General features: G+C 42.9%; 2 protein-coding genes across 2 annotated transcripts in view; both read left to right on the top strand.

Annotated features, from left to right (window-relative positions):
* The window catches only part of LOC121865078 (tektin-3-like), a 76,092-nt gene extending 69,482 nt beyond the window's left edge, over positions 1-6,610 (top strand). Inside the window, exon 9 of the mRNA XM_042364412.1 lies at positions 6,028-6,610. Coding sequence (XP_042220346.1) covers positions 6,028-6,253 — 226 coding nt within the window. The 3' untranslated portion in view covers positions 6,254-6,610. The remainder of the gene's footprint in view (positions 1-6,027) is intronic.
* A 3,498-nt stretch (positions 6,611-10,108) lies between these two features.
* On the top strand, positions 10,109-11,687 carry LOC121865133 (merozoite surface protein CMZ-8-like). Its single transcript, XM_042364458.1, has 2 exons — positions 10,109-10,134; positions 11,210-11,687. Exons 1-2 carry the CDS (start codon positions 10,109-10,111, stop codon positions 11,685-11,687), a joined length of 504 nt encoding a protein of 167 aa, XP_042220392.1.
* Positions 11,688-27,583: the final 15,896 nt, after the last annotated feature.

The following is a 27,583-nucleotide window of genomic DNA, read 5'->3' as shown; positions in this document are numbered from 1 at the left end:
GAGATTCTCACCGTCCAATGGAAGGAGGGGCGGTTCCACCATTACGTCGTGGCAGATTTCCCTCAGTGGATTTGCTGTTAGATCCCATACCTCGTCATACACCATGGCGTAATTGATGTCGCAAGATGAGCCGCACCCGCATTGGGAGGACAAACCTTCTACTGCCCTTCCGTACCTTAGAGCAATGGCATCTGTGAATTCTTGTTTATGAACGATGAAGCCTTTTGCCCTCATCGGTAACTTTGTTAACCAATTTGAGGCGCCTACTTCCTGCGCTATAGCTACTTTTCTTTTCACGTTTTCTGGCAATTGTTGCAACAGTTGTTGCAGTTTATCACTTTGGGTGTGCTGCCGCTCTGTCTTAATAAACCATCGAATCTTGTTTAGTTCGTTGGTATCCACCTGACTTGCTGCATTCTGATCTATGTGTTCATTGAGAGCTGCCGTCAGCTTGACAGTTCTGATGCTTTGTACGGGCAAGCTCCACTGGATTAGTCAATTCCATTACTCCTAGTCTCGGTAGGAGTGCAAGGAGTGACCTTTCTGCTATGGTTAAATAAGGGTTTTTCACTAATGGTGGGATAAATGCGACATTGATGGTTTCTTCCAGAGGGCGGAGGGGGGGACCCGATATCAGGGATAGTGCGCATCAGGTAGTTCCAGCGATGCTTGACTCCATGGGTGAATGCCGCAAAAGCCGCATGTGGCTCTGTGTTAGCAATATCAGACAGAGCTTAGATTTCGCTAACTCACTCATTCACCTTTCCCGTTACGAACTCGGTCTTGAAGTCCGTCGTGCCGATTACTGCGCCTAGGTGTCTTTACCCATCCTTTGTTATTTTGACCTCACTTCCACCGAACACCTCCATTGCCCGTTCATAATGTTCTGGCTTCACAATGAGGAAGGACTTGCTGGCGTTTGGGTGGTACCCTATTTGTGGGCCTCGTGATGTTACCAGGTCCCACTACTTTTTGGTGTCCTCCACTTTTCCTGCTCTTGTAAGGTCGTCAGCAAACGCCAGTTTCTTGACCTCAGTTGTTTCAAATGTTATTTTGTCTTGGAGCACGGATAGGCCTATTGCGCACATTGCCATTGCAACAGGTAACTCCCTGCGTTATTCCCTCGGTTGACTGTATAATGGTATCACCTCTTAGAGTCTTGTTGTTTTCCTATATAATGGTCTGATGGATTCCTATGTGAGTTTTCAACATACTAAGCTTGCACACTTGATCTTGATGTTGTGCAGTGCGGCCTTGCGGTTAAATATGTTGAATGCGTTTGAAGCGTCCACCAGGAGAACGGCCTCACAATCCCGCTGCTCATATATCATTCTTATGGCGTGAATGGCAGCTTCCCCTCCAGCCTGGTGGCCAGCACCAACTTGCAGGTTCCCTGCTTCTGCCCTGACATCATCCTTTACCATCTCCATTATGCATTTTCAGATGATCCGCCTCAGCACTTCCCCCACCCCTATAGGCCTACATCATGGATTCTTACTACTACTTCTTACAAAAAAAAATGGCCTCCATCCTCCCCCAATAGCCACACCTTCGCCGCCATTTTATAACCTTAATGTCAAATATTCTAATACATAAGTAGCTATCCTTGCTGTGTTGAATTAGTTGAGCAGCAGATCTAGGCGGCATTCAGTGACTGTTGCCTCATAGTCAATATCTGCAACTGTTGTCGGCTTTGGGGCCGATGCTCTCGTTCCCCTCAGGCAGAGAAAAGCAGACCTAAGGAGAGAAAAGGACAGTCGACATCTCATCCAGGTTGTAACATAACTTCTGGGCTGCTGCTTCTGTTCGGATAGCACCTCCGCGAGTCTGGCGTAAAAGCATCTTGCACTTGATCCTATCCCACCAGAGGTTGTGAACACCAGAGGAGTGAAGCTGCCTTGATCAACGTTCTGAATTCTCTCCCCATATTCTCTAATCTTGTCGTTCTCGTTTCTCCTATGTACAGCATCGAGAGCTAGGTTGCGGTGACATGTGGCCATGGGATCAATAGTCCTTATATCAAAAAAAGCTCGCTGTCCCCGCGTCCAGAATCCTCGACCACTGACGTCCACACGGGCTTCTTTGGATGTGTTTTTAGTCATGTGACGGAGATTCTCACCGTCCAATGGAAGGAGGGGTGGTTCCACCATTACGTCGTGGCAGATTTCCCTCAGTAGATTTGCTGTTAGATCCCATACCTCGTCATGCCTCATGCATATGAAACCCCCTTCCTTGCACACCATGGCGTGATTGATGTCACAAGATGAGCCGCACACGCATTGGGAGGGCAAACCTTCTACTGCCCTACCGTACCTTAGAGCAATGGCATCTGTGAATTTTTGTTCATGAAGGATGAAGCGTTTTGCCCTCACCGGTAACTTTGTTAACCAATTTGAGGCGCCCACTTCCTGCGCTATAGCTACTTTTCTTTTCACGTTCTTTGGCAATTGTTGCAACAGTTGTTGCAGTTTATCACTTTGGGTGTGCTGCCACTCTGTCTTAATAGACCATCGAATCTTGTTTAGTTCGTTGGTATCCACCTGACTTGCTGCATTCTGATCTATGTGCTCATTGAGAGCTGCCGTCAGCTTGACAGTTCTGATGCTTTGTACGGGCAAGCTCCACTGGATTAGTCAATTCCATTCCTCCTAGTCTCGGTGGGAGTGCAAGGAGTGACCTTTCTGCTATGGGTAAATAAGGGTTTTCACTAATGTTGGGATAAATGCGACATTGATGGCTTCTTCCAGAGGGCGGAGGGGAGGGTCCGACATCAGGGATAGTGCGCATCAGGTAGTTCCAGCGATGCTTGACTCCATGGGTGAATGCCGCAAAAGCCGCATGTGACTCTGTTTTAGCAATATCAGACAGAGCTTGGCTTTCCCTAACTCACTCATTCACCTTTCCCGTTACGAACTCGGATCTTGAAGTCCATCGTGCCGATTATTGCTCCTAGGTATCTTTGGCCATCCTTTGTTATTTTGCCCTAATTTCCACAGAGCACCTCCACTGCCCGGTCATCGTGTTCTGGCTTCATAATGAGGAAGGACTTGCTGGTATTTGGGTGGTACCCTATTTATGGACCACGTGATGACATCACTTTTCTTGCACCTGTAAGGGCGTCATCGTAAGCCACAAAAAACTTGCAAGTTCCCTTCAGCTGCCTTGACATCAATCTTTACCACCTCCATTATGCATTTTCCAATGAGCCGCCTCAGCACTTATCCCACTCCTATAGGCCTACATCCTGGATTTTTATCCAGGGGAATGAGGCGGCAGACCGTCAGAGCATGAAGGTGATGGCCGCACGAGGTTGTTAGCTTTCTTACAAGGGCGGCGACGGCATTGCAGAGATCACTTGCTATGGCGCCAAACTTGTTAGTGCTTCTGAGTGATTATCTCCTAATTACCACTAGGACTCTAGTAATAGCACCAATAGTACACCTCCAATAGCACCGGAACTAATAGCATCCTTGCACTACTTGGTTCCAGTCGCCAGTAAATAAAGTTGCGACCCTCAATCAGCACATGTGATCAGCTCAGGACACATATACAACTGAGTAGGTTACAGTTACAGGAATCCTTACCATTGCTGACCACACCTCACAAAATACAATGGATTTAGCAAACGCTGCAGCTGTTGAAAATGGAGTGGGACCTGAGTTACTACCAAGATCAGAGACATTACCGAAAACAAATTCCGGCTTGAAAATCACGTACTGTACACTAATATTGACAGGTTCCTTGATAAGAAAGCGGAGTTTGAAACACTACTGATGGTACATCAACCCGATAGAGTAGGTGTTGTAAAGCTGTTGTACAAGAACAGAAGAACAGGAAAATCGACCTGGAGGAACGTGAGTTCAGTATTACTGGATATGCCTCATTTACGAACCTTTCTCAAGAAACTTACAAGAGAGGTTTGGTTATTTATGCTACGCAAGACCTGAGAGCCAGCCAAGTGAGGGTACAGGAAGAGGATCTTTTTGAAGAATCCAAGTGGTGTAAAATTAAAATAAAGGTGAGAGAATAACTTATTGTCGGGTGCATCTACAGATCCCCAAACTGTAGCATAATAATTCAGAGGAACTTAAGAGCCTGAATTGACAACGTAACGGCGCTCAACACCTAGTCACCTCCTTGTCATGGTGGACTTTAACTATGGCGATATCGACTAGAGAAATGAAACCACGCCAACGTAACATTGTCTTTCAGATTTAACTGTTATTTGGTTAAGTGACAAAACCAGGCCAAGGTGTAAATATTACAAGGGAATTTACGGCGAGATGAGGGAGGAGATGAGGGGTATCCACTGGCCTGACTCACTAAGGTATAAGAACGCAGACACTACACTGAATATTATAGCCAGTAAAGAGAACCATTTGGTCGAGAAATATATACCCAAGGCCAAATCCAGTGCCTCCGGGAACACAAGGACACCGCTGCATGTGAACCATGCAGCGGTCGACAAAGTTAAGAAGAAAACTCAGAAATTCGAGATGTGGGTTCGGTTAAATGACGAACAAGACAGGAGGAAGTATGTCAGATCCAAGAACCAGGCCACGACAAGGCGGAGGCGTTGAACAAATTATTTTCCTCGTTGTTCACAAGAGAGGATGCGAACAATCTCCCTGCGTTTGAGGACAGACGGTTTGACACAGCACTGACCCACATTGTGTAATAAATTGTTAACGCTAAAGGTTCATAAGAGTCCCGGCATACCTGAGTGTTAAGAGAGTTGTGCAACGAGCTTTCTGAGCCCCTGAAGATCCTGTTCTGCAAATGCCTGGATGAGCAAAATGTCCCCAGTGATTGGAAAATGGGTTATGTGAGTCCTATCTTCAAGAAGGGCGATCGTCACTCCACGAATAATTATAGACCAGTGATCCTGACCAGCATAATATGTACAGTACTTGAGAGCATCATAAGAGATGCCATGATGGAACATCTAGTACAAAACAACCTTGTAAAAGCCTGCCAACACGGTTTTATGCCGGGACGCTCCCGCTTAACACAATTACTCAAGGTACTGGATGTTTAGACCCAAATCCTGGAACAGGGTGGCAATATCGACAATATATACCAACATTACGCCAAGGCTTTCGACAGCGTACCCCATGAAAGGCTGGAGCCAGTTGCTGCATAATGGGAAATCAACCTAGCTATCATTTTTCTGTGCACACTTCACGGTTGCCGAGACGATCATTTGGAGAGCCATGATGGCACCTCCGATTTCCTTGCCTACTTCAGTCCTGCTTGTGTTTTCCATATGAATTGTTACTGGAGACAAAACTCTGCGGCTACACTTATCTACCACGTCAGTTGCAAATAACTCGGTTCCACATACAGGTAGAATTACATACACCAACTTCCTCATGCATAAATCAAGAAAGGTAAAGGAGGTTTTGTAAGGATATTCACTGCATAAGGATAGAGATTTTAGATATTAAACCACCAAACTGTGGCGGGGAATTCCAACATATTCTCAAATTATTTCAGTTAGTCTTCTATAAAACAGTTTCATTCAATCATTTCCTATTTATCTATAAATCAAATATTACAGAGAAATCGGCCGTTAATTTTTAAAGAGAAGGCTATATACATCACACAATATTATAAGAGAATACCTTATATAATAGACTTTTGTGTGATGAAGGATAGTAGTGGCATACTGTAGGGAGGGGGATATATATTTTTATCACTCTTTTCTTTCTAAGTGTTTTTTTTTTATTAAATTCCTCCAAGTAATTATTTCTTTCAGTTTCTAAGTGTCGCCTACTTTAGTTATCTGTTAAGTTTCTCTTACTAATCTCTTTATCCTTCCTATATTTTACTTTCCCTTCTTCCTCCTCGTCTACTTCCTTTTCTTCTTGTTCCTCTCCCTACTCCTCCTGTACGTCCCTTCATTTTTTCTCTTCCTTCTTCTCCTCCTACTACCAGTACTGCTACTATAACTAAATACTTCTAGAGGTATAAATGAATACTAAATTACTACCACTTATTATGCTACTAATATTTTTTTTCTTTAAGGATGGTCCGTGAAGTACAGGAACTGAGCGAGAGTGTAGAGTCACTGCGCCACAAGCTGTCAGAGGCAGAAAACTCGTTACATCGCCTGGCGCAAATCCGTGCCCGGCTTGACCATGACCTGGGCGTTAAGACCAATTCCATTTACATTGACCGTGATAAATGTCTGGCGATCAGAAAGAGCTTCCCACTCTCCCAGCCTCACATGGTGGACTTTACTCTCTACTAATACTGAACAGTTGATGACCTCTTGAAGCTATGTTCTGAGAAAAACTTGGTTCCTAACACAACAAACTGTCTACTAACACACCTAACTGTCTACTAACACAACAAACTGTCTACTAAACACAACAAACTGCCTACTAACAACAACAAATTGTCTACTAACACAACAAACTGTCTACTAACAACAAACTGACTACTAGCACAACAAACTGTCTACTAACACAACAAACTGTTTACTAACACAACAAACTGTCTACTAACACAACAAACTGACTACTAGCACAACAAACTGTCTACTAACACAACAAACTGTCTACTAACACAACAAACTGACTACTAGCACAACAAACTGTCTACTAACACAACAAACTGACTACTAGCACAACAAACTGTCTACTAAACATAACAAACTGTCTACTAACACAACAAACTGACTACTAGCACAACAAACTGTCTACTAACACAACAAACTGACTACTAGCACAACAAACTGTCTACTAACACAACAAACTGTCTACTAACACAACAAACTGACTACTAGCACAACAAACTGTCTACTAACACAACAAACTGACTACTAGCACAACAAACTGTCTACTAACACAACAAACTGTCTACTAACACAACAAACTGTCTATTAACACAACAAACTGTCTACTAACACAACAAACTGACTACTAGCACAACAAACTGTCTACTAACACAATAAACTGTCTACTACACAACAAACTGTCTACTAACACAACAAACTGTCTACTAACACAACAAACTGACTACTAGCACAACAAACTGTCTACTAACACAACAAACTGACTACTAGCACAACAAACTGTCTACTAACACAACAAACTGTCTACTAACACAACAAACTGACTACAACAAACTGTCTACTAACACAACAAACTGTCTACTAACACAACAAACTGACTACTAGCACAACAAACTGTCTACTAACACAACAAACTGACTACTAGCACAACAAACTGTCTACTAACATAACAAACTGTCTACTGACACAACAAACTGTCTATTAACACAACAAACTGTCTACTAACACAACAAACTGACTACTAGCACAACAAACTGTCTACTAACACAATAAACTGTCTACTACACAACAAACTGTTTACTAACACAACAAACTATCTACTAACACAACAAACTGTCTACTAACACATCTAACAGTCTACTAACAAAACTAACTGTCTACTAGCACATCTAACTATCTACTAACACAACAAACTGTTTACTAACACAACAAACTGTCTGCTATCACAAATAACTGTCTAATAACACATCAAACTGTCTACTAACACAACAAACTGCCTAGTAACATAACAAACTGTCTACTAACACAAAAAACTGTCTACTAACACATCTGACTACTAACACAACAAACTGTCAACTAACACAACTAACTGTCTAATAATACAACAAACTGACTACTAACACATCTAACTGTCTATTAACACAACAAACTGACTACTAACACATCTAACTGTCTACTAACATAATAAACTGTATACTAACATAACTAACTGTCTACTAACAGAACTAGCTGTCTAATAACACATCTAACTGTCTACTAACACAACAAACTGTCTACTAACACAACTGTCTACTAGCACAACAACCTGACTACTAACACAACAAACTGTCTACTAACACAACTAACTGTCTACTAACACAACAAACTGCCTACTACACAACAAACTGTCTACTAAAACAACAGACTGTTTACTTATCTCACAAAGTTTACTAACTAACGGTGAATTACCTAATATAACAGTTAACTGGGATTACGGCTCTTTAGTAACTGAGGATATCGTAGAGTATTTACTTAACTCTTGGTAATACAAGAGTGAAGCGTAGCCGAGACTATAATAATCGACTGCTCTTACTTCCCTAATTCATAAAGTTACGTTAGGTTGTGTGACCATTAACAGCAGAGTGAATGGGAAGAGAGTGTTGTGGGATCAAAACAGCGACCTATAAGGCAAAAGGCGAGTGCTGTATCCGCTCCGCCACTGAAAAAAATAATAAAGAAACTTTGGAAAGTGAAATGCATTAAAGTGTACAGTAGTGCTGTCCTCTCTGTTCTGTGTACTCATTCCTTCTCCCAGTCTGTCCCCCTAACACTCATTTGGCCAACATTCTGTCCCCCTGACAGTCATTTGGCCAACACTCTATCTATCTATCTATTTGTAAAGTTCTGATACGGTCAGTGTGTTGTATACAAAGATGGAGGCGACACCTGAGGCGAAAGGGCTAGCAAAACTAAGAGATACATTTGAGGAGCTTTTGCCGTAACTTATATTTAAATTATTTGTATAAAGAGCCTAGGTGACTTTATTATCGAAGACAGTTTCAATAGAGCGCCGTAAAGAGTAAAGGCAATAAAAGGTGCTGGTGAGGGTGGGGCTTAACCTAATAGTGTGTGTGTGTGTGACACCCATAAACTAGTTAGTGTGTGACACCTACACACTGGTTAGTGTGTGACACCCACACGCTGGTTAGTGTGTGACACCGACACACTAGATAGTGTGTGATACCCACACAATGGATAGTGTGTGACAGCTACAAAATGGTTAGTGTGACACACACATACACTGGATAGTGTGTGACGCCCACACACTGGTTAGTGTGTGACGCCCACACACTGATTAGTGTGTGACGCCCACACACTGGTTAGTGTGTGATCCCCACACACTAGATAGTATGACAACCACACACTGGTTAGTGTGTGACACCTACAAAATGATTAGTGTGTGACACCCACACACTGGTTAGTGTGTGACACCCACACACTGGATAGTGTGTGACACCCACACACTGGTTAGTGTGTGACACCCACACACTGGTTAGTGTGTGACACCCACACACTGGTTAGTGTGTGACACCCACACACTGGTTAGTGTGTGACGCCCCCACACTGGTTAGTGTGTGACACCCACACACTGGTTAGTGTGTGACACCCACACACTGGTTAGTGTGTGACGCCCCCACACTGGTTAGTGTGTGACACCCACACACTAGTCAGTGTGTGACACCTACAAAATGATAAGAGTATGACACCCACACACTGGTTAGTGTGTGACACGCACACACTGGTTAGTGTGTGACACCCACACACTGGTTAGTGTGTGACGCCCCCACACTGGTTAGTGTGTGACACCCACACACTGGTTAGCGTGTGACACCCACACACTGGTTAGTGTGTGACACCCACACACTGGTTAGTGTGTGACACCCACACACTGGTTAGTGTGTGACACCCACACACTAGATAGTGTGTGACACCCACACACTGGTTAGTGTGTGACACCCACACACTGGTTAGTGTGTGACACCCACACACTGGTTAGTGTGTGACGCCCCCACACTGGTTAGTGTGTGACACCCACACACTAGTTAGTGTGTGATACCTACAAAATGATAAGAGTATGACACCCACACACTGGATAGTGTGTGACACCTACACACTAGTTAGGGTGTGATACCAACACACTGGCTATTCTGTGACACCTACACATTGGCTAGTGTGTGACACCTACACACTGGTTAGTGTGTGACGCCCACACACTGGTTAATGTATGACACTCACACTGGATAGTGTGTGACGCTCCCACACTGGTTAGTGTGTGACGCCCACACACTAGTTAGTGTGTGACGTCCACACATTGGCTAGTGTGTGACACCTACACACTGGTTAGTGTGTGACACCTACACACTGGTTAGTTTGTGATACCTACACACTAATTAATGTGTGACTTCCATATACTGGTTAGTGTCTAAGTAACACCTGCACACTTGTTAGTATGTGACACGCACACACTGATTCGTGTGTGACACCTACACAATGGTTATTGTGATACCCATAGACTGGTTAGTATGTGACACTACACACTGGTTAGCGCAGTACAGTAGAACATTCCAACAGGACAAGTTTGGTTAGGCCTAGTATGGGATTAATTTTTAGTTTAAAACACAAAGCTCTCCTGAACCTTGTTTAATTGATGCTGAATCACCTTGGACAGATTTAACTTAATCTATTTCGCTTAATGAAAATATATCCATTATCTTAAGATTGAAAACAGGGCTGAAAATTGGCACATTCATGAGCGAGTGTGGTCAAGCTATTTCTGTATTGTTCTACACGTGTCAACTGGCAGCGAAAAATAAATTGTGGCATCAGATCCGTTCACTGATAATTACGACACAGGCTAAGAAGTTAGGACTTCCTGTGACACCACTCATTAGATGTTATATATATATATATATATATATATATATATATATATATATATACAGTATATTATAAAATCACACGGGGAGGCAACTGAAGTTGCCTCTGAAGATGTCTTGAATAAAGACGAAAGCTAAGGTGCTCCATCGTTTCCTGTTTCCCTGGGTGATTTTATCAAGATTTATCTAATCCACGTTTTCATTGTGGATCTACATGATATATATATATATATATATATATATATATATATATATATATATATATATATATATATATATATATATATATATATATATATATATATATATATATATTGAGAAGACAATAGCCTCTTCATCTCTTTCTTATATGGAAGACTCGTAGATGGCTGCTACTAAAACTAGAGGAACTGTCCAACCATTGATATCATTAAGTAGATCTTTAAACTTTTGGAGATGTCACTTGTTAACGTGTTACGATCAGTATAGAGTATATTATTATTTGTGGTAGTACTATTATTAGTAGTATTAATATTATCATTATTATCATTAATTTTATTATTACTACTATTATTTTTATTTTTATATAGTTATATAGACGTTGACCACACTTATGAACTTGTTAACATCAGTATATAGTATATTAAATACAATTTATATGTTGGCTATAATATTAAATAGTTGGGTGTAATAAAGTTTACAACATATGACCTCTTCTTTTGGCCTAATGTTTAAGTGTTATTACACCTGGTGCCCCAACAACCCCACCTTGTACTCCAACAACCCCACCTGGTGCCCCAACAACTCCACCTTGTACCCCAACGACCCCACCTGGTGACCCAACAACCACACTTTGTGCTCCAACAACCCCACCTGGTGCTCTAACAACCCCACCTGGTGCTCCAACAACCCCACCTGGTGCTCCAACAACCCCACCTTGTACTCCAACAACCCCACCTGGTGCCCCAACAACTCCACCTTGTACCCCAACGACCCCACCTGGTGACCCAACAACCACACTTTGTGCTCCAACAACCCCACCTGGTGCTCTAACAACCCCACCTGGTGCTCCAACAACCCCACCTGGTGCTCCAACAACCCCACCTGGTGTTCCAACAACCCCACCTGGTGCTCCAGCAACCCCACCTGGTGCTCCAACATCCCCACCTGGTGCTCCAACAACCCCACCTGGCTCACTTAAACACCCCACCTAGCTCTCATATACACCCACCTGGCCCTCTTATACTCCCACCTGGCCCTCTTTTACACCCACCTGGCCCTCTCAAACACCCACTTGCCACTCTAATACCCCACCTGGCTCTCATATACACTCAGAATTTCGAGACATGGGTTAGGTCAAATAATAAGCAGGACAGGAGGATGTATGCTAGACCTAGGAACCAAGCAAAGTCAGAGTTCCAGAGACAGATTGCAAGCTAGCTAAAGTCAAATCCTAAGGCTTTTTACCACGATGCAAAGTCGAAAATAAAAACGCAAGTAGGCGTATCGGACCTGAGGTGTGAAGATTGTAGTTACGCAACTTATGACCAGGACAAAGAGGAAGCGTTGAACAGATTATCTTCCTCGGTGTTCACAAGAAAGGATGCAAACAATCTTCTTGCGTTTGAGGAAAGACGGTTTGACACAGTGCTGACCCACATTGTGTTCTCAGAAGAGGGCATAAGAAATAAATTGTCGAAGCTAAAGGTTCATAAGAATCTCGGCCCAGATATGGTGCAGCCCAGAGTAATAAGAGAGTTGTGCACTGTTGGCAAGTACTGGGCATGAACTGACTCCTGAATGTATTTGAACCTGCTCCAGTTTTGGTCAAGTCTGGCCTTGAAAGAGCTCACATTCTGTGCTGTAGGTAGTAGGTAGTAGGCAGCTATCAAACAGGGAGGTACTACCGCTTGGGAAGATATTGGAAGCATAATGTGTTGTCTAATGATAGACCCTGCTGCCATATGGCATCACGAAAATTGTGACCAAGTCTCAGGTTGCTGATCTGACTTTCTGCTTCATTTACACAAGATTGCAGGGTTTCAATTGTTTCTCTTACTTTGGCAATACAACATACATAATGTTTATCATTTCTCATTCTTGATTTATTTTTTTCGATTTTGTATTTATTTATGATTATGTTTAATATTTTTTTTTTTTTAGTATTTTGTTATTAATATTTATTAATTATTATTATAATAATAATAATAGTTATTATTATTATTATTATTATTATTATTATTATTATTATTATTATTATTATTATTATTATTATTATTATTATTATTATTATTATTATTATTATTATTATTATATTATTATATTTTCGCCCCCAGGCCCTGATGTGGGTCAGTAACCTGTGCCCGGGTGGGCTAATCCCGAAAAAAAAAAACTCTCTGGCAGATTGTTCCAAGAGTTCACAATTTGCACTCCGAAAAAGTTTGCCTTCACTGTTTTCTGAACTTGTGGCTTCGTCAACTTTGCGCTGTGACTCCATGTGGGGCGGGCATCCGCCAGCTCCAGGTAGTTGAGGTGCCAGAGTGCAGGTACCAGTGGCACCCCTATCGACATTTTCAATTAATCGAAAGTCTCTAGTATATCTCAGGGACCAAACGGGGTGACAGTACTCCAGACGGGAAGCACCTCGCTTTTAAAGATCGTGACGAGCGACGGACCAATTCAGATGTCTAAGCGACCCTCTTACAAGACCTAGTTTCGTTGCTTGATTCACCCTTTTCTCACAGTGGCCCGAGAACTTAAGTTCTTTGTCGACATACGCATCCAGGTCCTGTTGGGACATGTGATACGCCTCCTTACTGTTGGTACACCCCAGGTGCATCCTCTTGCTCTTCGTGACATTGAATCTTAGCAGCCATTTCTTCGACCATTCATGAATCTCATAGAGATCTTTCGCAGTTCTTCTTCACAGTCTGTTTGGTTCTTAATTTCCAAGTTTAACTTGGCATCGTCACCAAACATTTGTATAGAGGAGTCATTTACGAAGGACCCTGCTTGTCATTGGTACACATGGCGATTTCGTGCCATTAATCACCACACACACTGCTTGCAGTCATGGATAAAGTCTCCGATCGACGCTAGGACATTTCTCTGAATCCCGTACCCTTACAGTTTAATTCTTAGCCATTCATGGAGTACAATGTCGAAAGCCTTGGCAAAATCTAGGTATATATTGTCGATTTTTCCGCCATGTTCTAGAATTTGAGTCCAAACATCCAGGACCCTGAGTAATTGTGCTAAGCTAGAGCGTCCCGGCTGAAACCGTGTTGGCAGTCCTTTACAAGGTTGTTTCGTAGTAGATGTTCCATCATGGCATCTCTTATGATACTCTCAAGTACTTTACACACTATGCTGGTAAGGCTCACTGGTCTATAATCATTCGTGGAGTGAAGATCGCCGTTCTTGAATATATGACTCACATAAGCCATTTTCCATCATCCAGGCATTTACAGAACAGGACCTTCAGGGGCTCCACGTGCTTGTTACACAGTTCTCTTATCACTCTGGGGTGCACCATATCATGGCCGGGACTTGTAAATCTTTAGCTTTGACAATTCATTTCTTATAACCTTATGCGAGAACCTAATGTGGGGCTGCACTGTGTCAAACCGTTTTTCCTCAAACGCAGGAATATTGTTCGCATCCTCTCTTGTGAACACCAAGGAAAATAATTTGCTCAACGCCTCTTCCTTGGCATGGTCAGACTCTGCATAAGTACCATCTTCAAGCGTCAGGTCTGATAAGCCTAATTTAGGTGTATGTGTGCATGTGTGCATTTGTGAGTGTATGTATGTGTGCATGTTAGTGTGGGTGTATGTGTGTATGTATGCGTTTGTGTGTTAGTGTGCGTGTATGAGGGTATGTATGCATTTGTGAATGTGTTGGTGTATGTGTGTATGTATGCGTTTGTGTGTAAGTGTGCGTGTATGAGTGCATGTATGCGTTTGTGAGTGTGTTAGTGTGAGTGTATGTGAGTATGTATGCGTTTGTGAGTGTGTTAGGGAATCATAGGAGGAAATGGACTAGGCAAGTGTAATCTCAACAGCCCATTCCTCCTCACCAAGTGTGCTGAACACAACCTTACTATCACCAATACCTTGCTTAGGCAGGCCGACAAGTTCAAGGGTTCGTGGCAACACCTATGATCTAAACACTGGTAGCTCATTGACTACATCATTGTCAGAGAAAGAGATCGCCGATGTGTCCTCATCACCCGAGCCAAGCGTCGCTCGGACCACTGCGACACTGATCATCAGCTCGCCAGAGCCAAGCTCTCACTTCACTTCGCCCCAAAGCGGCGAAGGCAACAAGCCTCCAGAAGAGGTTTATCACTAAGAGTCTGGAGGATCCAGCGGTAGCACATGCTTTCAAAGAGCTCGAACATGGGCTGATAAACAACCCAACAACAGAAAACCCAAATCCCAGTGCCGAATGGTGTATTCTCGACGCTGTCATGTCAAAAACCTGTAGATACCAGGAGTGGTTTGATGAAAATGACCCGGAAATCTATGCGCTCATCGATAATAAACGTGCTGCTTTAACTGATTGGCAGAACAATCCTCAGTCTAGGACTAAAGAAGAAAGCGGAGGCCCAGCGCGAACTTCGAAAATTAAAGAACGACTGTTTTAAAAATAAAGCATTTCAAACGCAAAAACTTACAGATCAACACAATATGCGGGAATTTTTCAATTCAACTAAAAAAATTTATGGCCAAATCACTGATGGCACAGCCCCCTCTGCTCATCCGATGGTAACTCCCTAATTAAAGACGAAGGAGGCATCCGTCAGCACTAGAAAGAGCACTACCATTTGCTGCTCAACCGAAACACCGATGTGGATGTCCTGACTACCTAGTAGGTCCCTCTGCAGGCAGAGCTGACCCATCTCAGCTATCCTCCATCACTGGATGAGGTAGCCACTGCCATCAAACAGATGAAAAATAACAAAGCCTCGGGGCCTGATGGAATCCCAGCCGAGGTGTATAAAGTAGGAGGATCTCTGCTTACTAGCCGTCTCCACGCCTCCATCGTCAATATTTATAAGAACAAGGGAGACCAGTCAGACTGTGGTAACTAACGCGGGATCTCGCTACTGTCCGTAGTTGGCAAGATTATCTCCCGAGTCTTCTTAAACAGACTTCTTCCTGAGGCGGAAAATTTCCTCCCAGTAATCTCATTGTGGCTTTCGACCATCATGCGGCACCACTGACATGATCTTTGTTGCCCGGCAGATACAGGAAAAGTGCAGAGAACGGCGTCGTGACCTGTACATGGCTTTCATCGACCTAACCAAGGCCTTTTTACTCGATCAACAGGGAAGCCCTCTGGCGGACCCTTAACCGGTTTAGGGGCCCACCAAAATTCATCCCCATTGTGAGGCAACTGCACGATGGCATGAACGGCAGTGTCCTGCACAATGGCACCCTGTCTGAGTGCTTCCCTATCCAAACGGGAGTAAAACAAGGATGTGTACTGACACCAACTTTCTTTTCCATTTTCTTGGCTGCCTTCCTTATTTGTGCGAGTGCCAATTTAGCTGGCAGGGTGGACTTCAGTACCGGATGAAGGGTCTTTTCAACATAAGACGACTCCGGGCAGGAACAAAGGTGTCAGCAGCAGATGCACACTTCGGCCTTGAGGTGAGTGTACGTAAGACTCAGATACTCTTTCAGTCTGCCACTGGTTCAGCCACACCTCCACCATCCATCCAGCTTAATGATACTACCCACTTTCAGTATCTCAGCTCTCACCAGTCCACCACAGCGGACATTGATGAAGAGATTCAACATCGGATCAGATGTGCATCTCAAGCCTTTGACAGACTCCATACCTTTGTCTTCAGCTGTAGGGAGCTGAAATTATCTACAAAGTTGCAAGTATAACGAGCAGTGGTCCTCCCCACCTTTCTATATGGCAGCAAGACATGCGTCACGTACAGGAGGCACCTCAAGGCACTTGAAAACTTTCACCAAAGTATCCTATGTTTCATTGTTCGAGTTCGCTGGGAAGAGAAGAGAACAAATGCCAGTTTTCTCAATGACACCAACTGTAGGAGCATCGAGGCTACAATTATCCATGAACAATTACACTGGACTGGCCATGTTACCCACATGGACGACAGTAGACTGCCAAAGCAGCTACTTTACAGTCACCTAACGAATAGCAAACGTAACGCCGGCGGTCAACTGAAAAGGTATAATAAGGATAGTCTTAGGACAAACCTGAAAAAGTGCCAAATCGACCCCCTCACCTGGGAGACGATTACTCCATACCATGACGCTTGGAGAAGCACCATACGAGAAGGTGTCAATACTTTCGAGTTAGCCCTGCTGCAAACCGAGGCAGACAAGCGCCAACAACTGAAAGACGCTGCCGCCGCCCATCCCGCACTAAATGTACCCCTCCACACGTGTAGCATCTGTGACCGACCCTGCCGGTCCCATATCTGCCTCTGTAGTCACCTCAGAGCTCACCAACGAAGGCGATATCCTAAATAACTCATCATTTTATCAAAGCTGGATGATTGTCATACTTGATTCCGAGTGACAGCAAAGTAGTAATAGTAGTAGTAGTAATATGTGTGAGTGTGTGCGTTTGTGAGTATGTCGGTGTTGGTGTATGTATGTATGTCTGTTTGAGTATGTATGCGTTTGTGAGTGTGTTAGTGTGGGTGTATATGTGTGTGTATGTATGTCTGAGTCTGTATGCATTTGTGAGTGTATTAGTGTGTGTGTATATGTGTGTGTATGTATGTCTGAGTATATAAGTGTCTGTGAGTATGTTATTGTCGGTGTAATGGTCAGCATGCTCGCCTCCCAAGCGAGCAGACCCGGGTTAGATCCTCGGTCAGGGTGAAACTATGGTCAAGTTTCTTTATGCCATTTGCCTCTGGCTACCCAGCAGTAATTGGGAACCAGGATGTTAATCGATTTGCGGATCGTATTCTGGAATAATGGTAAGGCAGTGCAGTTGGCAAGTTGTCCGGTCTTCTCAGATATACAGCTCGTTAACTTAGGGTATGGTTGTTGTGTTGGCGACACCTACACATTAAACCAATTCACGCCTAGGTGGCCCTTGGGCAGACCGTCCTCGTTACATGAGGGGTAACCATTAATATTATATTATGTGTGTATGTTTGTATGTGTGTGTGTGTGTGTGTAAATAATAATAATAATAATAATGATAATAATATTAATAATATTATTATTATTAATAATAATAATAATAATAATAATAATAATAATAATAATAATAATAATAATAATAATAATAATAATAATAATAATAATAATAATAATAATAATAATAATAATAATAATAATAATAAACGGTATATTGAAAAAGTTTGCAGCCCGAAGGCTGAAAATATTCATTGCATATAAATGACTTATTACATACATTGGTGGTTTAACAAAAGCCTTCATTAGAGAAAGGTGAAGGAACATACAGTGAACATACAGATTAATGTTTACACACGTAGATCATGTGTGTGTGTAATAATAATAATAATAATATTAAACGGTTTATTAATAGAGTTGCAGCCGGTGGCTGAAAATATACAGACTTACATTAGATTTAGACATAATGATATAATATGCATTGAATACATTTACAGGGCTATACAGTAAATAAATCAGGAGTTGTTCATTATTTTAACAATAGATGGGATGGTGCTGTTCTTATATCTATCGGTGCGGACTCTTATGGGCTGAATTTTGTTGTAGTGGCGGACTGCGCCAGGTGGGTGGGGGACTGCAGGTGGCAGGAGGTGGCGATGGAGAGGGTGGTGCAGTAGTCCACGGCCAAACCTTTCCAGTGCTTGGTGGTGGAGGTCACCGAGGGATGGCATTTCCAGGGTGGAGAGAGCGTTGGTGTAGCCGGAGTATTCTGCGCCGAGCATGATTCTGCAGGCCCTTTTCTGTACCTTCTCTAGCTGACGTTGTTGGGTTGAGTTGAGAGAAGAAGACCAGGCTGGTGACGCATACGTTAGTTTGGGGAGAATAAAGGCGTTGTAGATGGTCCTCAGCTCTGGCGTGGGTGTCCCAAGTGACCTAAGTCTTCGTAGCATGTAGAGACGGTACGAGGCTGCCTTGACTGTGTTATTTACATGGGCCTTCCAGTCAAGTTTGTTGTCTGTAGTTACACCCAGGAGTTTGGCAGACTGCACCAGCTGGAGAGGATGGGCACCCACTGTGACTGCTGGGGCTTGCACTGGAGTGGTGGCGGTATTGATGTGTATGACTACAGTTTTGGTGTGGTTGATGGTGACCTTGTTCTCCGTAGTCCATGCCTGTAGCCTGTCCAGGGTGCCTTGGAGCGATGAGTAGTCTGGTGCGGTGTTGTCAACTGAAACCCCCACAGTGCAGTGTGTGTGTGTGTGTATGTCTGAGTATGAATGTATGTATTTGCAATCTAAACTTCCAGGATATTTTACTAATTAATAATGATGATGGTGAGCATTTATCATAAAACATCACAAGTTAAGCAGACAAGTCAGCCTTCACTTTCCATGGAGAATATTTTTACTATATGATAAGTTTTTTGTTATTAGAAAATACATTAAACCATCCCAATGTACCCTCCTTTAATGAGCCGGAGAAAATAGACATATTATCTAGTCAAACGAGAGTGGACGGTTTCTATAAGCTCTCATTTGACTTTTTTTTTGGAGGGGGAGGGGGTTTATATCTGTTAGGGCCTTTGTTATTTTTCTTTGTAAGTTATTGTGTTATAGGGAAACACTGCCATCACTTTTAATGTATACATTACATTCATAACAATAGCGGCAAAAGTATAAATTAAAGTAAGTATGAGTAATGTGATGATAATATCAATATAAAACCGATTATTAATGATAATGATGATTTTTTAAATATTATATTCAAAAGAAGAGAAACCTGAGAGCATGAATATACTAACATACTAATAGTAAATATTACTAATTGAAAGAGAGAGAGAGAGAGAGAGATATTCGGGTAAGTGTCCAAGTATGGGTTGGAGACTTTCTTCGTAATCGCAAGCAGTGTTTGGTGGCACGAAATCGTCATGTGCACCCGTAACAAGTGAGGTACCACAGGGCAGTGTACTGAGCCCGTTGTTGTGTGTTTGTTTCATAAATGACATGTAAGAAGCTGTACACTCCTTCATACAAATTTTTGCGGACGATGCCAAGTCATTCAGGGAAACTAAGAACCAAATAGATTGTGAAGAGCTACCTACAGAAATATCTGTCAGCTTCAAGAGTGGTTAAAAGAATGGCTGTTAAGATTCAATGTCACGAAGTGTAAGAGGATGCACCTGGGTCCTACCAACAGCAAGGGGACGTATCAAATGTCCCAACGGGACGAAGAAACAATAATAAGAGACCCAATGTGAAAAGGACCTGGGTGTGTATCTCCTATGTTCTGGGTTACAAATCCTGGTAACCACTTTTGGACATTTGAAAGATTTAAAGCATTAACAGAATCATTGACACGGATCTCTCGAGACACTGAATACTGATCATAATAATCTTTTTGCTTAACCAGTCTATCCTCAACTTTACCTCTGAGATTGGGATGCACTAGTGACAAAGCAGTTTTAAGTTCACTATTCATGAGTAATTATGCTATCACAGTGTAGGATCTAGCACGATAACTTAGCTGGAAACGAGACAGCTTTGTCTGAAAGGAGCCCTTTGTCACTGTCCTCAGCCCATTTTTCACAACCTGTACTGCACGCTCTGCCTGTCCATTTGATGCAGGTTTGACTGGAGCACACCGAACATGTTTAATACCATTAAGTCTGTGGAAGTTTTGAAAGTCTGAACTCGTAAAGGAATTACCATTGTCACTAACAATAGTATCTGGCAAACCATGTTGATCAAAGATTGCTCGGAGAGAGACTCATATTTTCAGATGTATTTGAAGTCATTCGTTTATATTCAATCCTCTTTGAGCAAGCATCTATCATAATCAAGAACATTTTACCCAGGAAAGGACCAGGAAAATCTGTATGGAGTCTCGACCAAGGTCTCGAGGGCCATGACCACGGGTGAATAGGAGATTTGGGTGGTTCAAGGTCGGGTTGGGTCGTGTTGCGTTTCTCTAACAAAGCGTGTTCGGCATTCGGGCCTTCGCTGTTCAGTGGCAGAAATTGGACAGTGATGACATAAGAACATCAAGATCGTCTTAGTGATATGAAAGTGTAAATCGATATAGTATTTTTAATGCTAGATGCGATTGTATTTTTGAAAACTCAATCTCCACCTAGTTGGAGGTAAAGCCCAGGTCAGAACGCCTACAACCACAAAATCATTGCTATATGACAAAACTTTTATTTTATTTTTTTACGGAGTTGTGGTCACGGCTGTGATAAAGGCCAACCAGGGAGTGTAGTGCTTTTAGTTAAATCAGATCATAGTGTCATCAGTGACCACGGAAGAGGTTCTAAATAACTTAAAGTGAATACAAACTGGCAAGCAAGTTGGAAAGGCACCACCGCCAGCAGAGACCAAGTCGTGTTATAAATGCCACAGAAACTTTTAAATTTATTTTGGTTGAGTGCTTTCTCAAGGACTGAAACTGTGCCTATAATACACCATTCACAAGGAGATACAGTTACACAGTGCTAGCACAAAGATATATAGTTGTTGATGAGACCTGGAAAAGAAAGTATAAGGTAATAATAGTTAAAAAAAAATTAAACAAGCTTTTCTCTACTAAAAGGCATTCTATTACCGCCCCAAAGAAATTTTTTTTTTATTTTCTGTGTTTCTAAAGGACTGAGTTGGCGTATAAAATCCGTTATTCATAGCAAAATGCAGTGTACATAGAGATAGCACATAGATACCGACAAATCGCCGAAGTGATCTGAAAAAAAGAGAAGAAAACAGAAGACAGCTCTAAAGACAACAGAGGAGGTTAAAACCAGCACAGGGCAGCTAAGACTGTTTTTTTTCTTTAATTTTAAATTGGTGTAGATCTATACACAGTCTGCAGGCCTGAGCAACGCAATGTTTAGGACGATGCAAGTTGCTGTAAAGCATCAAGGCTGCTGCTGGTATTGCCCTGACTGCATAGTCAAGGTGAAAGAGGAGATTGCAAGCAATAGGGGGAACGAGTTCCCTGAGGACGAAAATTGATGAAGCTGGAGCCTTTCTGGTTGCCAAACTAGAACAAGTTGGGAAAGAGATCCTTGCTAAGACTGAGGAAGTAGCAGATAGACTGGAGATGGTTGCTAAGAGGAGTTATGCTGAGGGCTTAGCAGGGCCACTGGAGGTGGCGGAGAGTAATGCAAGATCAGAACAGGTTCTACAGCAGCTACGGACTCTGAAGAAGTGTGTCAAAGAAATGAAAATTATCGGACCTACTGTTAGGGGACAGGAGGAACAACGGGAACGTTTCTAGCGTAATAACAATGTAATAGTTTTTGGAGTCCCAGAGATCCAGGCGCAGGGAACTGAGAGTAGGATAACACACGATAAAATGCAGTTTAAAATATGTTTACAGAGGTTCTGAAGATGCCATCAACCCCTTAGGATGTGAGGAGGCTGAGGCAAAAGCAGGGGGATAAGCCTCGCCCCCTCAGGATCACATTAGTGAGTGAGGAGGAGAAATGGGAAGTTATTCGGCAGGCAAAAAACTTAGCAAGGAGCGAGGCATTTCGGAGTGTATTCAATCACCCAGATCGCACGGTAATGCAGAGGGAACAGCACAAGAAGCTCCTCCAGGGCTTGAAGGAGATGAGGGAGGAGTCGAGGAGGAACGGGGATGGGTGTACATGGGTTATATTCAGAGGGAAGGTAGTGGAAGCGAGTATGCCGACACAGAGCCAGGGGGCAGCAGCGCACCCTCCACCCGCTCTACCCCCCACCAGAGAGGTGGCACCAGCTCCGCCTATCAGCCGGGAGGAGGCGAGCGCCGTGTAAGCAGTGACATTTCTAACCACACCCTACAAAATACAGTGTACCAAGCAAATGTTGCAGATTCTGAAAATAGAGGGGGGCCGGAGTTGCTACTAAGAGCAGAGATGTTACCGAGAAGAAATTCTGGCTTGAATGTCATGTACACTAATACTGACACGTTCCTTGATAAGAGAGAGGAGTTTGAAACACTTCTGAAGGTACACCAACCAAATATTGTAGGAGCTGTAGAACTGTTGTACAAGAACAGGAGAATCGACTCAGAGGAATGTGAGTTCAGTATTGTTGGATATGACTCATTTACGAACCTTTCTCAAGAAACTTACAAGAGGGGTGTGGTTATCTATGCGAGGCAAAACCTTAGAGCCAGCCAGGTGAGGGTACAGGGAGAGGATATTTTTGAAGAGTCCAAGTGGTGCAAAATTAAATTAAAGGGAGGGGACTTACTTAGTGTCGGGTGCATCTACAGATCCCAAAACTGTGGCCCACTAAATCAAAGGAACTTAAGAGCCTTAATAGACAATGCAGCAATGCTCAACCCTAGCCACCTCCTTATCATGGGGGACTTTAACTTTGGAGACATCGACTGGAGAAACGAGTTCACCCCAAATGACTTGAATAACCCTGCTACTCTTTTTGTAGAAACTCGGAGAGATAATTTTCTGTTCCAACATGTTAGAGACCTGACACATTACAGAGGGGTGAAAACATCTAAGCCACTAGACCTCATCACAACAAATGAGGAGGGTATCGTGGCCAAACTGGAACATCTTGCCCCAGCTGACACCAGTCACCATATAGATAAGGCCAGGCCAAGGTGCAAATATTATAAGGGAAATTACAACGGGATGAGGGAAGAGATGAAGGGTGTCCACTGGCCTGACTCATTAAGGCACAAGAACACAGACACTACGCTGAATATCATAACTAGTAAAGTGACCCATTTGATCGATAAATACATACCCAAGACCAAACCCAGTGCCTTTAGGAATACGAGGGAATCCCTACACCTAAACCATGCGGCGGTCGACAAAGTTAAGAAGAAAACCCAGAAATTAAAGACGTGGGTTGGGTCAAACGATAAGCAGGACAGGAGAATGTGTGCAAGAGCCAGAAACCAAGCAAAGGCAGAGTGTAGAAGGGCGGAGAAGAGTTCCAGAGGCTGGTTGCAAGCGAGGTCAAGTCAAACCCAAAGGCGTTTTACCGCTATGCAAAGTCGAAATTAAAAACGTGAGTAGGAGTAAGAGACCTGAGGCTTGAAGATGGTAGTTACGCAGAATCTGACCAGGATAAAGCTGAGGTAATAAACAGCTTCTTTTCCTCAGTGTTCACAAGAGAGGATGAGATTAACCTTCCCGCGTTTGAGGACAGGCGATTCGACACAGCACTGACCCACATTGTGTTCACAGAAGAGGCTATTAGATAAAAACTAGCAAAGCTAAAGGTTCATAAGAGTCCCGGCCCTGACATGGTGCATCCCAGAGTGATAAGAAAGTTGTGCAACGAGCTTGCTGAGCCCAGTGATTGGAAAATGGCACATGTGAGTCCTTTCTTCAAGAAGGGCGATCGTCACTCCAAGAACAACTATAGACCAGTGAGCCTGACCAGCATAATATGTAAAGTACTTGAGAGTATTATCTGAGACGCCGCGATGGAACATCTACTACAAAACAACCTTGTAAAAGATTGCCAACACGGTTTTATTCTGGGGCGCTCCTGCTTAACACAATTGCTCAAGGTATTGGATAATTGGATCCATATTCGGGAACGGGGTGGTAATATCGACAATATATACCGAGATTTTGCCAAGGCTTTCGACACGAATGGCTGAAAATCAAACTAGAAAGTGTATGGAATTCAGGGAAATGTCCTAGCATGGATAGAAGACTTTCTACATGACCGCAAGCAGTGTGGGGTGATTAATGGCACGAAATCATCATCTGCACCTGTCACAAGAAGGGGCACCACAGGGCAGTGTATTGGGCCCGCTGTTGTTTGTTTGTTTCGTAAATGACATGCCTGACGCTGTACACTCCTCCATACAAATATTTGCAGATGAAGCCAAGTTATTTCGGGAATCAAGAACCAGGCGGACTGTGAAGAGCTGCAGAAGGATCTCTGTGAGCTCCAAGAATAGTCGAAGAAATGGCTGTTGAGAATCAATGTCACGAAGTGTAAGAGGATGCACCTGGGGCGTACCAACAGTAAGGGGGAGTATCATATTCCCCAACGGGATGAAGAAACTGCACTATTTGAGACTGAATGTGAGAGAGACCTAGGTGCGTATGTTGATAATGAGCTGCAGTTCACGGGCCATTGCGTGAAGAAGGTAAATCAGGCAAATAATTATTGGGTCTTATAAGAAGCTCGTTCAGATATCTAGACCGTCCTTCGCAACGATCTTCAAGTGTGAAATGCTTCCCCACCTGGAGTACTGTCACCCCGTCTGGTCCCCGAGATATGCTAGGGATTGTCAGTTAGTTGAAAATGTTCAAAGGAGTGCCACCAGACTGGTGCCTGCACTTCGGCACCTCAACTACCCTGAGAGATTGGAGCGCTTGAACTTGCCTAGCTTATACTACAGAAAGCAAGGGGCGACCTAATTGAGGTGTATAAGCATCTCAAGGGGCATTACTTAGTCCAGTGTCCTTATTTGGAGCTGGTGGACCCTCGTCCCACAAGGGGTCACAGTTCAAGATTGAAGAAGCTGAAAGTCTAGAAAACTGTGATGGCAATCTTTTTCGGAGTGAGAGTTGTGAACTCTTGGAACAAACTACCAGAAATTGTTGTGACGGCACCGAGTGTGAGTTCTTTCAAGACCAGACTTGACCAACACTGGAGCAGGTTCAGGTACATTCTGGAGCCGGTGCATGCCCAGTATCTGCCAACATTGCGTAACAGGGAGCCAGTACTTGTACATGCCTCGTACTTGCTAACAGTGCTTGACAGAGACGTGACCGATCGCCCAAGTCGCTAACGAGCCGATCAGTGGTGAAGAGGATAAAAGTAAAAGTAAAAGTAAGTAGAAGCAATAACACCTATGAACACACATCTCAAGATCCCTATCCATATTTTCGCAACAGTACATGACACCTAACCATTTTATTTTTTATTTATTTTTTTTTTTTTTACAGGGATTAGCCCACCCGGGCAAAGGTTCACTGACCCACATCGGGGCCTGGGGGGCGAAAATGTAATAATGATAATAATAATAATAATAATAATAATAATAATAATAATAATAAAGAACCATAAAGAAGTACAAAATTAAAAAAAATATCAAGAGTGAGAAACAATATATTTATGTTGTGTTGCCAATGGTAAGAGAAACAATTGAGACCCTGCAATTGTGTGTAAATGAGGCAGAAACAGGTGTACCTAGTGGCAGCACTAGGATTTCGCTTCGTCTATGAAGGAATAAAATATTTAAATTGAATTGAATAAGGCAGAAAGTCAGATCAGCAACCTGGGACTTGGTTACAATTTTTGTGATGCCATATGGCAGCAGGGTCTACTACCATTAGACAACAAATAATGCTTCCAATATCTTCCCAGGCGATTGATTTAATTCCAACAATACCCGGGTGAAGTCATGTAATAGAGCGTCCCTTTGTCGGCACCACAATTCTCGACCCCCACACTAGACAGTCTGACTGAACTGACAGTTCGTTTTTCCTACTGACATATGGTTTGGTTTCTGATGACAAACTTTCTGGAATGTTCTCCCAATCACCAGTCACAACGCACCTCTTTACACACGAAAAGATTGGATCATTGCTGGTCCACAAACCTAATTGTTGGGTTGTCACTGGAGACACTTCGTCTTCCAAGCATTGCGTTACGAGCAACAACTCAGGAGACTGAGGAGTTACAACAGTCGAAGTAGGAAGGGGTAAGCGAATCAGTCCATGAGCGCTGGTATTAGTTTACCTGGTTTGTACTTTATGCTGTAGTCATAACCAGACATCACCAAAGCCCATCGCTGAATACGTCCAGAAGCATTAGGGCTAATTCCTTTATTTTCCCCAACAATGCTATCCGTGTCAAGCTCAAACTTATGACTATACAGGTACTGGTGCATCTTTTTACTCCAAAGACACAAGATAAAGCCTTTTTTCCACCATACAATAATTACTCTCAGCTGAAGACAAAGTGAGAGAGGCAAAAGCAACAGGTTGAAGTCTACCATTTTCGTTGTATTGTTGCAAAACAATACAGATCAAAACATGTTTTTACTGGGATCAAAGTGAACTTGGAGATGAGAACATATAAACTTTAATATTTCTAAAAGCAATTTCCTGATCAAAACACCATTTCCAAACTCTATCCTTCCTCAGCAATGTATGTAATGGCTCAAGTAAAGTGTTTAAATTTGGCAAAACAACACAGTAGTAATTCAACATCCCTAAAAATGCTCTCAATTCCGAAAGATTCTCAGGTTTGGGATCATTTCTGATAGCCATCGTTATTGACTGAGTCGGCATGACACCACTGGCCGTAACCTTACGACCCAGGAACTCTACCCCAGTTGCTATAAACACACATTTCTGAAGTTTTAGATTCAACCCAACTTCATCAAGGCGGCATAATACCTCCTCCAAGTTTCCCAAATGCTCTTTTTCTGACCTACCCGTCATTAGAACATCATCCTGAAATACTACAGTTTGAAGGACAGACTTCAAAAGACTTTCTATGTGTCTTTGAAACACAGCAGAAGCTGACCGGACTCCAAACGGGCACCTGTTGTAAACAAACAATCCTTTATGGGTGTTAGTACAAGTTTATTTCTGTGACTCCTCGTCAAGTTCCATTTGAGCATATACCAAGGTAAATTCAAGTTTGGTGAAGGAAGTTCCACTACCGAGAGTCGCAAATATATCATCTGCTTTAGGTAGTGGGTAGTGATCGAGTTTGGAAAACCTATTTATAGTAGGTTTATACTCCCCCACAAATGCACGCATTACAATCAGATTTATCACAGGGACTATTGGACCTGCCCAGTCACTGAATCCTTTTGGTTTTATGATACCCTCAGTCTGGAGTTAGTCTAGTTCTCCTTCAAATTTCTCATGCAACATATAAGGTACAGATTTGGATTTCAAAAAGATTGGTTTGGCATCATTATCCACATGTATTTTCATTTTATGTCCACTGAATAAACCAATGCCATCTTCAAACACAGACCCGTAT

Source organism: Homarus americanus, unplaced genomic scaffold (genome assembly GCF_018991925.1).
Source record: "Homarus americanus isolate GMGI-L3 unplaced genomic scaffold, GMGI_Hamer_2.0 scaffold2539, whole genome shotgun sequence".
NCBI lineage: Eukaryota > Metazoa > Arthropoda > Malacostraca > Decapoda > Nephropidae > Homarus > Homarus americanus.
This window is presented reverse-complemented; position numbering and strand designations above follow the sequence as displayed.

What these genes read in the sequence shown, in the direction of transcription:
- LOC121865133 (XM_042364458.1), top strand. Translation starts at nt 10,109, where the DNA reads ATGGTTATTGTGATACCCATAGACTG. An exon ending in ATTGTGATACCCATAGACTG is followed by an intron (nt 10,135 to 11,209) that starts GTTAGTATGTGA and finishes CTAATGTTTAAG; the next exon opens with TGTTATTACACCTGGTGCCC.